Below are 18591 nucleotides of genomic sequence, written 5' to 3' on the forward strand. Positions count from 1 at the left end.
TGAATAGGTCCTGCCCACAACCCATGAAAACATAACTTTGAGCATACCTGCTCTGACTTCCTCTCTCCAGAGAGAATCAGTTTATTAAAAAAGCTCATACCAAATCAAAACCTGCCCCCCAGCCCCTGAACAGTAGGACAAAAGTTCCCCCCCCCACTACCCTCCCCCCATCAAACCAACTCTTGCAAGGAAACTGATTCACAAGCTCCTGGAGATTTTTAAAGCAGCTGTATTTTGAAGTAGCTTTGAAATACATTTTTTTCCAAGCGTCACTTGCTCTGTATTTTATCTGATCATGATGGCGTTCGGCTGGTCCTCGCTCTGGGTACAATTTCAGTCCTGCAGCCAACATTCTGCATCCAGGGTGAGAGAAGGGCAGGACTGCGGGGGGTGGCAGGGGGGGTAGAAATACAGAAATTGAACAAAGATGCTGCAAGTTTCTATCCCACAGCCGACAGCGCTTGATGATTTGCAGGCTGGCAATGTACACGGGTGCTGGTCAGTAGGAACCTAGTGCTAAAGAAGTCACTGTGTACCAGCACACTGGGAGGGAAGGAGGGCACAATGATCTCAGCACAGACTGGCCAGCCACTGGGAAGGTATCGTACAGCACTCAGACGAGCTTACCCTGTATTTATCCACAAATCATGCATAACTTCTTGTTGAGCTGAAACGTCCATTTATTTAACAGCAGTAATAATTTAAAATTATAAAAACCCTTTCTGTGTTGAATATGAGAAGGGTGAAGTTATAAAGAAAACAAAAAGGGACTGTGGCAGGGGAAGGCAGGATAGCTTGGTCTATTCCGTGAGTTCATATTTTCTGTGGCAACTCCCTGACCCTCACTCGCCCTCCCCACCTGGAGATCCTCGGCGCAAACTGGATTTTGTTACACTGTCATTTTAAAGGTTTAAAACTTCAAAGCATAAGGGATGGAGGAGCGGGGCGTGGGGAGAGAATATAAAGAGCAGAATCTCAAAACCATACAAACCACCTTCCCCCAGCTGGAGTTGCAGACAATAGCTCAGCACCTTGGGTTTCCAATCTGTGAAGCTTAACGGTCTTTCACAGCAGTTTTAAGAGTCCGCATGGCGACGCGATGAATTCAGAGATCTTCCCCCCACTGGAGAGCCGGAGGTGTCTCGTCTCTGAAGAACCAGGGGCCTCGTGAGGGAATTTCTGGGTTTTGGTTTCCCCCCTTGCTCCGCTGCGGAAGGCCCTTAGTTGCTTACGTTGGCTAGGGAGGAAGGACTATGGACAGGGCACACAGGATTGGGGCTGGACTAGGATTCATGAATTGTTTGATGAGTTTTCATTACTTGGTGAGCTGGAGGAGGAGGAGGAAGATGACGAGGAGAAATTCATCCCTGTGAGTCCTGGGGGATTCGTGGCAGTGTTTTGTCCACTTAAACTTTTCCGGCACACGGGGCATGTGTCGTGCTTTGGAGATTAAAAAAAAAAAAAAGCCAGGAGAGAAAGGATTAGACATAGGACACGGGAACAGTGCAAGTAACAGCCAGTCATGCTACTGCCTACCTCCTTCTTCAGAGGCAAAAGGCTGCTCATGCTCTGGCATCAGCAGGATATAGAAATATTTACCAATGGGAACAGTATAATGGAACGTGGCCAGAGTATATAATATTCCCCTTGCATCAAAGGGATCCGGGCGCTGGTGTAACTAACCTGTTCCAGCCAGGGGACTATACAGCCATTGTGGAATAGATGATTGCAGGGTAATTGCCGGACATTTTCACCAAGTGTGTAATCCTCTTTACATACAGGACACTCGAGCCCAGACCCTACAAGGCACAAAACCACAAAGCGAGGAATAAAGAGGGCTGACTGGGTATTATTCATTCACCGCTTGGGAGCGGAATGAGCGCTGGCTTCCCCAGCCAGTTCAGAAATTGGTTCAGAGCTGTCCAGCTTTGAAAACTCACCAGGGACGTGCTCCAGCTCATCTGACTGACTCTTTATTCCTGCCTTAGGTCATCTGGCAACTGGCCTTTCACAGTCTCCCCAGCACTGGGGAGAAAGCTACTGCCTCCAGAGCTTCTGTCACTTGGGATAGCTGCCTGTATCTCTCCACCTTATTCCCAAATTCCTCTCCTTCCTTACCTATATTTTCTCTCTTACTCCCTTCCTCAACATGCTGCTGCCAGTGTTTCATATGTAGGCTTGGAAGGATTCGATTTTTATTTTTAAATGTCAATGTCACCATACACACAAACCCACAAAAAAATATTTCCGTCAATCATCAAACAATCATCAAAATTGACACACTGGTAAAGAAAGAAAAAGGCAGTTTGAGAACCTATTAGAATTTGAGTTATGGAACTTCACCTTGTATATTTTGACAGGCGAGGTCGACAATTTGTATTTTAACAATTATAAAACTAACTTTGAGTCTCAACAAATACCATCATTAAAGAAGTACTGACCGATCCCTCCCATCATTTCCCACCATTGTGAAAACGGAAATAAAAAAACTGAAAAAAAATTGCTTAAAGATAAACACTGATCGTATAAAAAATAAAAATCAAAGTCTGCCAAGCCTAATTCTATATGAACCCTAACAGATTCAAATCTCTCTTCCTGTAAGCCAGTCTGTCCGGCATTTTATTATGCACGGCTATGACGGCCAGCACACACTATTCGCTGCTCCCAAGAGATTTTTACATGCAGTGGCTGCATCAGCACTGATAGTTTCAGGAGAATTTCACACTGCTGCAGCCCCACCAGGTGCATTTTTACCACGGTGTCATCTAATGCTGCTTATAGCCCATCTAGAAGACACAGCGGCAGAGGCTGGCAACCTGACCAGAACCTGACTCCAGGTGTCAGATCAGACTTGAAAAGAACTTGACGCTCTCAGACTCTGGTTTGGACTCTGAGGGAGCAAGGGAAGGATCCGGTTCCCTGTCCCCAGAGCTCAGTGGAGGTGGCAGCAGTGGCTGAAGGAGTCGGCGGACAGCTGCGCAGCTCCGCGCACTTCTCCCAAACAGGAAGCCAGGCAGCACCAGGATGCAGAGAGGAGCCTTGGAATGCACCAGGAGCCCACGTGCACTGCTGTGCAGGTAGGGGTGGGAGACACACACCACAGTACAGCAGACGTGGGATGATGGTGGCTTAGCCAGGCAGGTGGGCTGGATTCTGTCCCCGTCCTGCCTGCCTGCCAGGAAACCCTGTGGCCAAAGGCGCGGGGGCTGTCTGAAACCGCTGCCAGACAGCCGCGCTCCCTGCAGGGGCATGCCTTGGACTGGGCTCCCCAGTCCTGTAGGAAGGAGCCCCAGCAGAGTGCGACGTGTCACGTACTGTTTGCACCCAGCAGTGGCATGGCTAGAACCTCCCGGGGGGTGAGTGGAGTGTGGGGGTGGAGACCAGAGAGCGTAGTCCGGCACAGCGAGGGTGGGGGCAGCAGTGTGAGCGAGAGCCTTGCTACCTGAAACGAAGCCGATGGGACGCACCCAACTAAAGCATCAGGTTTGGGTCAGGTATGAAAACAACTCAACAGGTTCGGTCTGGGCTTTAAAATGAGGCCTGAGCAGATCTCTAGGTAGTGGGAACCATGCTGCCAGCTGTTCTACACCACCAGTCCTACGCTGCAGTGCCACTGGGTGTGAGATTCCCCTAAAAGGCGACAATGCCCAGGAGATAGTAAAGACCTCTCATTTCCAAGACAGGCTGCAGACTTGGGAGACTGAGACAGTCGGCCAATTTCTGTGCTGGCTCCAATCTTTATACGTCTCTAGCTACATTAGCTTTTAAAGATGGGGCAGTTAACGGCCTACTGCAAACTTATCAGCGTTACAGTACTTCTGTTCAGGCAGGAGTAGGAGAGAGCTGTGCCTAGTTCTGCCTCCGGAATTCTTTTGCCCTATGATAGATTACTCGCCAACATGAAAATTCCAAGGGAAAAACCACATGAAAGCTCTGCAAAGCTCTTCATTGGACTCCTCGGTGAAGGAGGCAGGGGACGTACCTACGTGTTCCTCTGTTATCTGAACGGTGGGGAGCGCTTGGATCTTCTCTTTGTCTGCTGGAGGCGGCCCAGTGTTTTCAAATTGATTTAATAACTGAAAGACAAAACGCCATATGGTACAGGACAACGACACTGGCTGGATGGGACATAGGATTTGTTAGGCCAAGGTATTGAGCCATCTAACCGTGTCCTGTCACCTGTATCCCGCCTTTACTGCTTGCTAACTCCTGATGCTTCAAATATTAATTCCCCACCACAGACCTGGGCAACTTTGCAGAGCTGCATCGAGGAGAAAGATTCCCCCTGACCTCTGAATGGACCAGCTGACACCCCTCAGCACAAAATTTAACGTATGTATTGATGGCGGAAACCACAAGTCTTGAACCCTGGTCCACAGGGCTCTTAGGAGCTAGTAAGTTCCAACCTGCCACCCAGGGATCTGCTAGCAGTTGCCAGAATAGAAGCCCCTGGCAGAGGACTCCAGTCCTGGAATCTGATTGGCAGAACGCTGGAGGTCCTGATTGGTTCACAACTTCTATACAAACCCAGCACAGGAACAGGGAGTTGTGCCTGCAGCTGGGATCTCCCTACTTTGGGCTGCTTCCTAGTTCCAGATTCCTGCTCCAACCACTAGGTCTGACCGCCCATGCCCCAGTCATGACAATTGGTCTTAGAACTCTCCAGCAGTGAATTCCACTTGCCAAACATATGCTAAAGGAATTATTTCCTCTTAATTTAATGGATGCCTTTGTTATCGGACACCATGAGGAATACCAGGAGCAGAATCAAGCGTGGTCCCCCTCTTCTACCTCCCTAAACCACCAACAGCCATAAAACAGGTTGTCAGCTTGCGGCAGACAGGACAACATGCTTGTCTTTTGGAACCGCAGCCAAGCCCTGACTGAAACATGTTTCTGTTCATACTGTTCCCTCTAGGCGCAGAGCTTGTGTTTTCAAATACATTGCTTCCTTTAAGAAACCATTACTGAAAGGATAAGCCACTGCAGGGGGAAGTAAACAGAGCCCTCCTCCTTGTGCATTTCAAGACACATGAATCATGAAAACAAAAGACATTTTCCCTGGCAATGGAGTGCAAACCTGAGCACCTCTTGTAGCTACTTTTACACACATTGACTCAACGCTAGGTTTTGGAGACGTACTGGACTGTGAGTCCCTACTAACCAAGACAGATGTCAGTGCTATCCCTCTATGGAAGGGAGAAGGGTAGATTCTTAGAGAAAGGGTTCCACCCCAGTACCAACCACTGCACATGAGCATCCCCCAGTGGCAGAGGCATAGAACAGGTGCCAGGTTTACCTGTGTAATAATTGCATCCAAGCCATTGGCACCCCAGGCATAGTCCATTGGATTCGAATGCAAGACTCCCCTTTAAGAATAAAGACAACAGGGTTTTAGTCTCCACTGGGGCTGCACACAACCAGACCTTTAGGTAGAGTAGCCCGTAACTCCAACTCACCAAGGGCCTAGTCCTAGGTTTGGTATTGTCGTAGGTGCAATAATGCCGTTGACCAGCTGCTGTATGATTCTGAAAGACAGCAAAATCAAGATCAAAGAAGAACTAGGATCCACTAAATCCCACAAACAGCCCTGAAGTCCAGAGTGGGTCGGAAATACTGTGGTACCATCAGGGGGAACGAAAGGTAAGATGCAGTATCCGGTTTAAAGTGCAACTGCATCCTAGTGACTACTTATTTCTTGCCACAGGAAGAAGTCAAAGGATTTTATTCAGAGAGGACCATTTTTCTACACAAAAGTGGGAAGTGGACAGTGTCTCTGGGATGCACTTAGAGAAAAGTCAATCCACTCTAGCATAGGCCTGGGAGGTAGCATCATTTCCAGCTGCTGACTGTAAGGAGTGGAGAAATTCACCAGTGATCGGACACATCAGCTGGTTTTCATGCTGCTTTGCCCACAAGTGACCATGCTCAAGGAAAAGAATCAGGGCAGACAGATGCTTACTCAGTCTAGGGCATATTTTAGTTAAAAGCTCCCAGGCATATTCCCTTCTTTGCGGTATGATCTATTGTAGAGTACAGGTAAACCACGGCCAGCAAGTCAGTTTCACTCAAGATACAGGCTGGATAAGGGTTCTATTCCAGCTGAAATGTAATCTCCCAAAAGCAGCTGTTTGCATAGGAAGTAAGGCACCTGTGAAGGAGAATAACTCCATGTAGGAAGTGTTTAATAAGGGACTAGTCCTCGAGAATGGATAACACAAACAAATGTTATGGTTCTCAGCTAAACCACCTTAAAAAGAAAAGCAAGCCCTGGGCACTGAGCAGAGCATTAGAAAGCACTTCTCACCCTTCTAGCGTTGGGACTCCCTCGTGCCTGCCAGCGGCACGCCGTGCAGTGAGACGGGCTCGGGGCTGCCTTGCACCATATCTGTGCCGAGACTGGTGTTCTCTCTCCCGCCGGTTCTCGGAGTCCCTGTTGTCTTCAGATTGGCCACTGGACCCAAAGGCAGGAAACTCAAAGCTGTCATCAAAAATCCCAAAGGCAAACTGGCCATAGCCCTGTGGCAAGGTGAATAAGTGCTGATCCACGTTCTGTAGCGAAGAGAATTCAAGGCAGGTTGGTCACAAGGAGAGACCTTTTACTTCTACTAACAAAGGCCTCTGACGAGACAAAGCCAGACTCTGCAGACAGCTCCAGCATCAGAGCTGAGGGCTCTGTGCTGAGCAGAGGCTCTGCAATGAGCAGACAGCATCAGCTGAAATTAGACTTAGGAAATAACCATTATTTTTCTGATACCATTGTGTGGCAACGGAGGCTAACTGCTGACTCTCTAAACGGTGACCCTGGCATGCCCAGATAAACAGTTCAATATACCACAGCATGGCTCCTCCTAACAAAAACGGGATATGGGGGAAACTCAGCTATACTCGGAGAAGAATGCCAGGCTATTTAGAGAGTTCTAGAAGCAGCGCTTGGATGATATTTACCTTCAAACTTTGGCAGAATCCAGGGGGACAATATAAAATGATATCCCTGCAGAAATATTCAGATTCAATGGCAAGGAAAAAAAAAAACAAAACCAACAAGAATCTAGTAGGGGATGGGGAGTGGCTATTACTCACCTCGAATGGATGCCTGCTCTGATCGCTGGTCGATGCGGAAGAGCTGGAACCATTCTCAGCATTCCTGAGAAGAGCGAACAGCATTGGTTAGCCTCAGGAATGCGGACTCGCGACGGCGCAGAGTAGGTGGAAACCAAGGGATGGGATCTTGGTAGGGGCAGACGTCATACCACTTTACGAGTTGTGCAAAACCATTTCACAGGCAACACATTTTCTCATCAGCTGCTGTTTTCCACCACAATCACTCGTGTAATTTTTCTTCTTGCTGTCCCTTACCTCCCTGAACATTCAGACCTCCCCCCCCCCTTCTTGCTGATCACTTCGTGCGCATCTCATGAAGCTGCAGAACAGTAACTTTGCTAGGGAAGACCCACCTGTTACATCAGCCAAGCATTCTCTACCCATTCCACCCCTAGGCAACTCAGCTACGTTCTCCGGAGCACCATGAGGGTAAGGTTTAGGATGCCAACACGACAACGATGCAAACATGCTTAATGCTGCTGTTGGAAACCCACTCATCAGAACCAGTCCTCTTTTTTGCACTGCAAAATCACATGACCAGTCAGAGAATGAGAGTTAGCAAATGATTACAAGAGAATACATAGCGCTATGCTTTCAAAAAGCCGTATGAGCGTTACTCCTCATGGCTCATGTGCGTGCTAAATGTTATCTTGGTTTTACAGCAGAGTAAACGGAGGTTCAGAACACCTGAGTGACTCTGCCAATGTCACAGCAAGTCACTCTCAAAGCTAGGATTAGCTAGGCATGATTTCTAGCTCCATCTACCAGACAATGCTGCCTTTCAGGATGGAGCTATGCCTCTTCATGGGTTTAGAAAACCTACTGCAATCCAAAGGAATAACTAATGAATACTTGATACAGTTGATGTATGCAGAGACTTGTTTGTTCTTAAACGTGTAAGTAAGTGGACTTCTTTAACATCTTGTCACCTTGCACTGTTTAAATCTCAAGGCCACTCTCTCTGCAAGTCAAGACCAAGAATCACATTACGTGTGACCTGCACTGGCAAACACACCATTACAGCCAAAACAGGTCAGCGTGTCCACACATTAAAGCATTTTTTGCAAGGCAAAAACCACATCCTGATCACATTCTGTATAACTGTGTGTATCACTGCTTCCTGCTGTGTGTATGGATAATAGTGGATGTTTCTTCACAGTGCCCTTTGAGACATCATATGCTCTCTCAGATTTTGGGGGGCGGAGGGGAGCTACCCCCGATTAACCCACAGCTAGGTGCTACTGTCTACATAGCAGAAAAACTGTTAGAAATCAGAAAAGGAGTACTTGTGGCACCTTAGAGACTAACCAATTTATTTGAGCATGAGCTTTCGTGAGCTGAAGTGAGCTGTAGCTCACGAAAGCTCATGCTCAAATAAATTGGTTAGTCTCTAAGGTGCCACAAGTATTCCTTTTCTTTTTGCGAATACAGACTAACACGGCTGTTACTCTGAAACCTGTTAGAAATCAGATACTGTCATGCTTACTATTTCATTTAAATTAATATGTATATTTTGGCAGTGCTTAAGGACCAACCAAGACCAGGGCACAATTGTGCAAGGCACCCTGCAACACAGAACAGTAGACGGTCCTGCCCTGAAGAGCTTACAAACTAACTAGACAAGACAGACGCAGGGTGGGGGAAGGGGTTGAACATACAAGCAGAGTAAACAATGTGATGGCAGCAAATGGGATTTAAGTTGCATGGTGGGTTTTTCGTTTGTTTTTTTTTTGGGGGGGGGGTTAGTTAGCAGGGGATCAGTTAAAAGGAAAGGAAAGAAAAGGGCAGGGGGATGAAGGGTCAAGGCATGGGAGAAAAGAAGTATGGAGTGAAGCTAAGATGAAAAGACTGTGGGGAAGAGAGGGGTTTGGAGCAAGCAGCCCATCAGCACAGGGCAGAGAAAGTCCAGTCAAGACTGCAGAAAGTTCTCTGAATGGTCCACGGGTCACTAGCCAGGATATCAGGCTTCTAACCATCATGGTTGGGAAACATGTTGACTTATTTGTGGACACAGACTGTGAGAGTTAAGTATGTACTTGGAAAAACCAAGTAGCTGGGCCCCCAAGGTTTTCATTGAGAAAAGCCAAATATCATTAGAGGTTGTCCAACTGGTCCCCTTAGTTTGTAATATCTCCCACCCCAGGAAAAGGAAACAGAACAGAGAAGATCCCAAGTTAATGCTCACAGTATCCTTCAGGAACAGCACATTACCTGGGCTCCTCAGGAAGTTCTTCAATAAAACCAGATTCACACCTTGGGCAAATATAATCCTATAGAAGAGAAAAACTACATGAGAAACGCAGGTGCTAGAAAATAGTTACAGATAGTATCTTCCATATGGAGAAATGGAGAAAAACCCTGCGTTCCATTCTCCAGGATGAATTTTCCAGCTAGCCAACAGGAATAAGGCACAGAAACCCTGACTCTGTGCACTCAGAATAATACTCTATAAACTAAGAGGTGAAGTCAGGCAGTGCACCACTTCCAAAGTCCACCATGCTTTAAGTACCAAAGAATTCACTGTTTCGAGTCACTCTGGCAACAAGCAGGAGCTCTAAGTCCTGGAGAAGGAGGAAGCCACCTTTATGGATTAGATACGGTAGGACACATAGCACTGCAGCCCTATGCAACACTGGGCTCAAATTATTCACATTTAAGGGGAATAACTAGAAATTGGTCTCAGTTCATGCAGGCCACACCAACTTTCACCATGAGGACCAACATGTAACAATACGTGAAGTTAACAACTCCAGAGAAAATTCCAAACTTTACAGCCTCACTCTTACTATCCTTCCCCAGGAACAGCAGGATTACCTACAAATGTAATAGGCAGCCTTTCTACCTCACACTTTCCAGAGCATTCTTTAGTTACTGATGGCAACTGAGATTTCAGGAATCCTGGCTGGACTTATTCTGTGCCTTTTATGACTGAAGACTACAAATCCCAGAATTCCATGCTTGTTTCTCACCCTTTTGTAAAAAGAATCTCTACTTAACAGACTCATGGGATACAGACACATGGCTACACCCTTCTTCTGTCTCCACACTGTATTACATAAACCAGTTTTAAATGCTGCATAAAACCATTTCAGGCATAAGTCTCCTTAGTCAGTGTGAACAGGGCACAACTGTTATCAAATCATGTTTTAAAAGCATTCTATTATGCAGAGATTAGATTATAGACCACAGGAAGACAAGTAGTCTTTATAACAGTTTTAAAACCATTAGTGTATGCCTTCACCAATGTTCCCTCTAATTTTTTAGATCCATGTATGGAATGAATTTTGTTATGTCCACCAATATGGAGGTGCTGTGTGGCGACAATGGGGCTGAGGCGTTTGGAGTGCGAGAGGGGCTCAGGGCTGGGGCAGAGGGGTGATGGCTTCAGCTGCGGGTGTGGGCTCTGGGTTGGGGCAGAGGATGAGGGGTTCAGGGTGTGGGAGGGGGTTCAGGACTGGGGCAGAGGGTTGGGGTGCAGGGGGTGAGGGCTTCAAATAGGAGGGTGGCTCTGGGGTGGGGCTGGGGATGAGAGGTTTGAGGTGCAGGCTGTCGCGGGAGGAGCGGGGGAGAGAGGACTCCCCCCACCAGCCCTCTCTTACCACAGCAGCCTGGGGGAGAGGTTCCTCTCCCCACCTGCGTGGCCCTTGATAGCCTGCCGCACAGCCATGTGGCTGCACAGCTTAGAGGGAACTTAGGCCTTCATCACACTGGCCAGACAAACTTAAGCCTGAGTCTGTTTGGAGCATGGTTTAAAGGTGGTTCAGATAACACTGGTTAACCCCCAGCACAGACAGAGCATTAGATGGATCTTGATGTAGTCACAGGCGAAGTGAAAGCAAAACCACTGGATTTCCTGGCAAGGCAGCATGCATACGTGTTGATTTTCAAATGGCTTCTAGAGGACAAACGGTCAGAATGAAAGAGAAACAATGTGGAGTTACAGTTACTGCCAATTATAATGTCAAGAAGAACGAAGAGGAAAGCAACCTAACAAGGACCTAACAAGATCTGGGATTTTTCACCACACAGAGTATGTCTACACTGCAATTAGACAACCCAGCTGACTCAGGCATGCGGGGCTGGGGCTGAGAAGCTGTTTAATTGCGGTGTAGACATTGGGTCTCTGGCTGCAGCCCTGAGCTCTGGGACCCTCCCACCTCACAGGGTCCTAGAGCCCAGGCTTCAGCCAGAACCCAGATGTCTACACCGCAATTTAGAAGCCTCACAGACCCAGCCAGCTGGCATGGGCCCGCCATGGGTTTTTAATCGCAGTGTAGCTATACCAGTGGAGGCTTCAAGGAGACATAAGGAGGTCATTCTGCAACACAAACACTAAAATAACCTCCCACACTGCACGCTCATTAGAGAAAGCTCTTTCGGTCTACTTCTATTGCGCCCAATTTAAGATGGGATCGTTTATAAAGCTCAAACAGACTGCATGTTCAGAATCAGGATTCCTTCTCAGAGTAACGGATTCCTTCTCTGCACACCTGCTTTTCTTGTTTATTCCCAGCTTTAGCAAAGCATTTATGTTTAATGACTGTTGATAATTTGACAGCCCCTTTGAGACAGAAGAAACTCAAAGGGCTTAAAATTATATGAAGGAATCATTTGTCAGTATAATGAGCCCCCACAAATAACTGCACACAACAATGCTATACAATACAGTGCAGCTGAAGAGAGGAAGTGAAGTGTACCATGCCCAATTTGAACCAAACACGACACTTAGGGCAGGCAAAATATAAATGACCAAAGTGGAATTTGCTAATTCCACTGATATTGATAGCTGGCTTACCTGAGTTTATCTTTTTAAAAATGCAGATGCTGCTTCCCCACCACTTTTACTTTCGGGATTGTCACACCCACTAGAACATAAGGCATGTCTACATTAACCCGCAGCCTTAACTAAGGTGGTATGAATAGCAGTGAGTGCTGTGCTATAATTCCCATGTGGACACTGCAGGCATGAACTTAAAGGTGCCAAGTCCAAGAGGACTAAGTTAGTGTGAACTCACGATCTTTATGTTTACACCCAAAGTGCCCACACAGGGGGAGTTACAGCATAGCACTTTGGTGCGCACTGCTATTCACACCCCTTTAGTCCAAACTGTGGGACAGTGTAGTCAAGCCCAAAGATATTCCACCTAGGAGCCGAGCTACCCGATTCCCAAAAGAACAGGATGCAAGTGGCCTGTGTTCACCCTGCTAAGAAGTTTGTGATCCCTCCCCGAGCCATGGGAAAAAAAACAAAACAAAACACATTGTAAGACCCTAGCTATGCACAGCAAAACCCAAAATCCATTTAATGTTGTCTCTATTCAAGAGAATAAGGAATCAGCAAGACACCACCCATCTGTAGGGACTGTCAGTGAATACCACTTAAACACAGCTGCCTCCTCTCCCACACTGAACTCTCTTTAGATTTGCAATCATGTTTCTATAAAATACCCACAATTTGTATTTCAAACGTGTTCCTACCTCACCCAAATGCCTCCCAGGGAGTTGGTCAACAGCACACAGAGGCAGGAATGTACAAAAAGCTGGATCAGTCTCTGACTTTGAAATAAACGTCAGCCAATTTACTCAATTTCCATCAATGCCCCATTCGGATAAGAATTTACAAAACCAATCTATTGCTTTCCACACTCAGCACCATGAGCCTGATCAAGAGAAGCAAGTGATTTGCTCCTCTCAGCTTTCCTGTTAGAGGGATATAATTTTGACAACAGGCAGTTCTGAATACAGCAATCAGCAAATTCTTTTGCAGCTGGAACAGCACAATTGCCAAAGTTTACTGCTTTTCAAACTGTTAGACTCTTTCCTTTTGTAACACATGCAGTGCCAGTTCCACTCTGGCAACTTAGTTTGCAGTCAATAAGAGTGGCCTTCCTAATTTGGACCTCTGAAACAACCAGCTTCTTGAGCATCAACCGAACCTGGATTTTCAGCACTGAGCTATGTTAGGAGACAGACAACTGTTGCATTCACCACCAAAAGGATTGCTCCAATAGTTATAGGAAACCCAACTTTGCATATTACGCAAGGCTAGTGACCAATATATCTGGCAGGAAGGGTTGTTTTTTTTTTGCGGGGGCGGGGAGGGGAGAGGGGAGGAACCACCAACAAATTCCCTATCCACCCTCTCAAAGCTCAAGAGTATTTAGCAGGAGCTTATCAGCCTTTTAGCTCTTAAAATGTATATAAACTTAAAATATAAATCCAATTCTTTCATCCCACTGAAGAACGGATCAGCTATACAAAGGTTCACTTCACCCACTGCTCAAGTGCAGGTATCCCAGAAGTGAAACAGCAGGTGTTTAAAAGAACGCAGCAACATAACATTGCAGGAAGAACTGTAGGTAGGTAGACTAATTAAGCTGGAATCTGGCCAAGAAATCTGTCTTCAGCATGTTTTGAAAAGCACTATGGAATCTCTAATGGGACTAAAGATTAAAGGCCTCCGTTTTATGTATTTCAGAAAGGGTGCTTCCAGTGGCTGACTCAGAAAAATGAGCGCCACCAGCTGCATCACCACACTGGATTTCCTCAGAGTCTTCCATTCAAGCAACAACCTGCCTTGTCCTTGGTTAGTTTATGAACCAGTACTTGACATAAGTCCAAGGTGGCGTATCTAGAAAACCTTGCTATACACATTCTTTCCTGATTTTAAAACAGCCAGAAAAGTTTTCATCCAAACAGCTAGTGAATTGAGGAGTTATCTGGAGAGCTGGATGCTCAGATTAAAGGCTGTGGGCTAAACTTGCTTTAACAAAAATGTTAACCTCCCAGTTCAACAGTAGTTTGTCAAAATATCAGGGGACTCCTTGCGGTCAACCAGGAAAGAAAATGACATCCAGTTAGTGAGTCTGAAGCTGTGGTTAAAAATGTCCGTTACAACATAATCAGACTAGAAAATAAAACGTGGTGTTTGATAGTCACACCTAAAAAAACCTCCTCCATATAAAGCGTTAACCGGGTATATTCAGACACACCACACTTGGAGAATCAAGCATCAGGGTGCACCGGAAGGTTTTAACAGCAACTGTTTACAACGATTATGTCGTGAGGAACATCCATAATGCTGGTATTTATGTTAAAGCTAAACCAGATACAGACTGAGATGGGGGAGAGTATTTACCAAACAAAAATAAATAGCAACAAAACGAGTATTTTTGTAATTATTTAGGGGGGTTAAAAAACATCAGGAAAAGGCAGAATCTTTTCACACCAAGCATCACAGCAGTGCTACAGTAGCAGATGAACAGCAACTGATTTAAAGGAGATGTTTTCATTTGACAACCTTCTCAGCAGCCTGTTACAATTACTAGACAATCATTGAACTAATCTAGACCCCCTCAAAACAAAAATTGTAAACTTTCCCCTACTTCATTTTAAGATAAACAGACAGTTCTCTGCACAATCTGCTGGTACTAGGTGTAAAGTCTGACACGAAGAGATAGCTTGCCGTGGTGGAGTAGCCATGTTGGTCCCAGGATATGAGAGGGACAAGGTGGGCGAGGGAATATCTTTTATGGGACCAGGTTCCATTGGTGGAGGGTACAAGTTTTCAAGCTACACAGAGCTCTTCATCAGGTCTGTGGCAGAAAGAGAGACTTGTGTATCTCAAAGCCTTGTATACTTCACCAAGGCTATGTATACACTAGAGAGCTTAGAGCAGCGGACTGTCCCAATGCAGGTGCACCGCTGTAAGATCTCTCGTGTAGTTGCTGTGTGAAGATGGGACAGAGCTCTCCTGTCAGTGTAATTAAACCACCCCCAAAGAAAGGCAGGAGAAGCTCTTCGGCCGACATAGCACTCTTCACACCAGTGCTTCTGTTGGTGAAACTTCTGTCACTCAGAAGGGTGGGTTTTTTCCACACTCCTGAACGACATAAGTTATACTGTACTGACAAATGCGGTAGTGTAGATATAGCCTAACAGAAGATAGATTTTTGGTAGGATTCTGCAACTCAGACTTTACAGCTGGGAGTTTCAAAGAGACCCAAGGGAGTTAGGCATCCAATAAGAACTGAACACCTAACTTCCTTTTGCTCCTTCCAAAACTCCAGTCAAAGGGTGGAGTAAAAGCTCACTTTATCACTGTATAAAATGCTATATAGATTTGAACTCTCAGAAGGATGATTTGACAAAGGAGTCCAGCACAACCAACCAACCAGTCACTGGCCTGTGAATTACTCTAGTAAAGAGACCGACTGACAGCAGCACACATTTACAATATGTAGTGAAGCTCTGGGTTGATTTTTAAAGATGAATTAAACTGGATTATTTGTGCACACAATTTAAAAAGACTTCCCTAGAAGCAATACAACTCTGAGAAGCCTCATGTTCTAGTGGCTAGAGTAGGGAAGTGGGTTCTAATTCCAACCTTGGCACTGATGTTTTTATGACTGTGGGAAAGTTTCTTAATCTGTTTGAGGGCTCAATTTCCCCAGTAATACAGGATTAATATTTAGCACCATGTCTATAGGGCCCTGAGATAGTCAGCTGCTAAGCACTCTACTAAAATGTCAAGTATTCTATCGGGAACTCACTACCAAGTTCATGGCACAACTTGAGTTTTCACTGTACACCAGATCAGCAAATGAATTTCACTAAAGATAGAAATTCTATTGCAAATAATTTCCTGGCACAACGTTAAGAGTTTCAGAACAAATAAAGGCTCAGCATCAAGGGAAAGGCTCATTAACTTCAAAAACAAACTTGATGTGCTGATGACATTTGGCAACTCATTAATAGAACACATCTTGGCCAGATTTCCTACAAGTCATGGTCAAACATGTTGCTTTATCAAAGTCACTTTCATGCCAATAATCAGCACTTCTTTCTTACCATTATGGGGGGAGGGTGTTTCTCTCCTAACAAGTAAAGATGCATGGGCATTTTAGTTGGAGCTCGAAGCACATAGTTAAAGCACTACAGTGAGTGTAAGAAACACTCCTGCACTGGTCAGTGAAATTACTGTTTTTGCCTCACAGTTGCCCATTTCTAGATTCCAAAGCATTACTTTCTCTAACGGTTACACTCAGCTTGTTTTCACTGACTGTTAATAGGGAATCTTCCTGATAACTGGAAGAACTCTATCGCACCCCCTAGTTTGTTTGGTTTGTTTTTTTTTTTTTGGGGGGGGGGGGGTTTCTGGTGCACATAGAGTAGAAAGCATGCAGCTTTAATTTGGAAGAATGTCACTTAGAACCTCTCCCTCTACCTAAATGAAGGCAGTGAGGCAAGAAGAACCCAGAGGCATGGATGGGTGCCAGGAGACACCTTCTCTGGGTATCTGTTGTAGGCAGCCTTGGGGTGTGGGCATCTTTTGATCAAACATTCTGCTGTATAAGTTACCTTGAAACATTTAAAGTCACCCTCCTAGTCAAGTTGTCCCAGTTCGAAAGCCTGGGGGAAGGGTGCGTGGGAACAGCCACCACCTTGCAGTTTGTCATCAGGGTCCCACCCTTCCCCACCACCCCAGAACATGGTAGGGGGAGAGGGAGAAAATCCTCTTCACCCTCCTGTTCCCAACCCAAGAGTCTCCAATACACTTTGCTATCTTCCAACTTAGGAACAGCAAGGGGATGCCCAGCAAGCTAGAACCCCTCCCCCCCCCAGCACAGAGCCCATCACCCTCCCAAATGGGCTTCCCCAAACCCCGCCCAGTACAACCCCCCCTTCCCCTCCAGCCTAGGGGGATCCCTTCCCCGACCCCTCCAATCCCAGCTCCCCTCTTCTTTTAGCCCCCTTCTCTGCCCCCCACTACTCGCCATGGCCCCAGTCTTATCACTCACCGTCCCCAGCCCACTGCTCTCCCATGCCTCAACACCCCCCCCCCCCGCCCCGGCCGGCCGCCCCCCCCCGCCCCATGCCTCAACCCCTCCCCGCCCCGGCCGCCCGCCCCCCCCGCCCCATGCCTCAACCCCTCCCCGCCCCGGCCGCCCGCCCCCCCCCGCCCCATGCCTCAACCCCTCCCCGCCCCGGCCGCCCGCCCCCCCCGCCCCATGCCTCAACCCCTCCCCGCCCCGGCCGGCCGCCCCCCCCGCCCCATGCCTCAACCCCTCCCCGCCCCGGCCGGCCGCCCCCCCCCGCCCCATGCCTCAACCCCTCCCCGCCCCGGCCGGCCGCCCCCCCCCGCCCCATGCCTCAACCCCTCCCCGCCCCGGCCGGCCGCCCCCCCCCCGCCCCATGCCTCAACCCCTCCCCGCCCCGGCCGGCCGCCCCCCCCCGCCCCATGCCTCAACCCCTCCCCGCCCCGGCCGGCCGCCCCCCCCCGCCCCATGCCTCAACCCCTCCCCGCCCCGGCCGGCCGCCCCCCCCCCGCCCCATGCCTCAACCCCTCCCCGCCCCGGCCGGCCGCCCCCCCCCGCCCCATGCCTCAACCCCTCCCCGCCCCGGCCGCCCGCCCCATGCCTCAACCCCTCCCCCCGCCCCGGCCGGCCGCCCCCCGGCCGCCCGCCCCATGCCTCAACCCCTCCCCCCGCCCCGGCCGGCCGCCCCCCCCCCCCCCCGCCCCCCCCCCCCCCCGCCCCATGCCTCAACCCCTCCCCCCGCCCCGGCCGGCCGCCCCCCCCCCCCCCCCCGCCCCATGCCTCAACCCCTCCCCGCCCCGGCCGGCCGCCCCCCCCCCCCGCCCCATGCCTCAACCCCTCCCCGCCCCGGCCGGCCGCCCCCCCCCCGCCCCATGCCTCAACCCCTCCCCGCCCCGGCCGCCCGCCCCCGCCCTATGCCTCAACCCCTCCCCGCCCCGGCCGCCCGCCCCCCGCCCCGGCCGCCCCCCCCCGCCCCGGCTGCCCCCCCCGCCCTATGCCTCACCCTCCCCATGCCTCAACCCCCCCACACCCGACCCGACCGCCCCATGCCTCACCCCCCAAACCGGCCCGGCCCCCCCCGCTCATCCCTCGCCCGGCCCGGGCCCCCCTCCTCACCAACTGCCCGGCTCCCCCCCCAGCTCAGGCCGCGGCGCCCTCCTCACCGGCAGACGCGGAGCGATCTCGGCCGCGCAGCAGTGGCAGAAATACCGTCCCGGCTGCGGGGAAGCCTCCGCCATCTTCCCCCCCCCCCGACACCACGCCGCCCCGCCCGGCGGGGGGCGACGCACGGCGCGGCTACGGCGGCCGAGCGGGCACGAAAGGTGCTCGCGGTGGGACTGGCGGAAACGCGGACTGGGACGGGGCGGAGCCTCTGCGACTCCTGAGGAGGGCGGGGGCCTCTGGGAGCCCACAGGGAGGGGGCGGGGCCTCTTTGCCTGGAGGGGTGGGGCCTTGAGTCGCCTCAGGGGAGAGGGTGGAGGTGGGGCGGAGGGAACTACTGGAGGGCATAGCCACGCCCCACGGGGGGAGGGTTCCTGAGGAAGTGGGGGGGGCTAAAGCATTTTGGGAGGAGGAGCTAATTGGTCTTCTGAGGAGAGGGGGAAGAGCAGGAGGGCTTGGGGAACCGCTCCCTAGCTAGGGTCTGTGTCCCCTCACTGCACAGGGGTAT

The 18591-nt window shown here is 49.3% G+C and overlaps 1 protein-coding gene across 1 annotated transcript; it reads right to left on the reverse strand.

The window, feature by feature from the left end:
- Positions 1-211: 211 nt before the first annotated feature.
- On the reverse strand, positions 212-18242 carry RNF126 (ring finger protein 126). Its single transcript, XM_073323861.1, has 9 exons — positions 18086-18242; positions 9316-9374; positions 7084-7147; positions 6308-6552; positions 5460-5528; positions 5300-5369; positions 3983-4076; positions 1684-1799; positions 212-1440 (listed from the first exon to the last, which is right to left on the reverse strand). The coding sequence occupies exons 1-9, from the start codon at positions 18158-18160 to the stop codon at positions 1291-1293; spliced, it is 942 nt and encodes a 313-aa protein (XP_073179962.1). The 5' UTR covers positions 18161-18242; the 3' UTR covers positions 212-1290.
- Between the last annotated feature and the right edge of the window lie 349 nt (positions 18243-18591).

Source organism: Lepidochelys kempii, chromosome 25 (assembly GCF_965140265.1).
Source record: "Lepidochelys kempii isolate rLepKem1 chromosome 25, rLepKem1.hap2, whole genome shotgun sequence".
Lineage (NCBI taxonomy): Eukaryota > Metazoa > Chordata > Testudines > Cheloniidae > Lepidochelys > Lepidochelys kempii.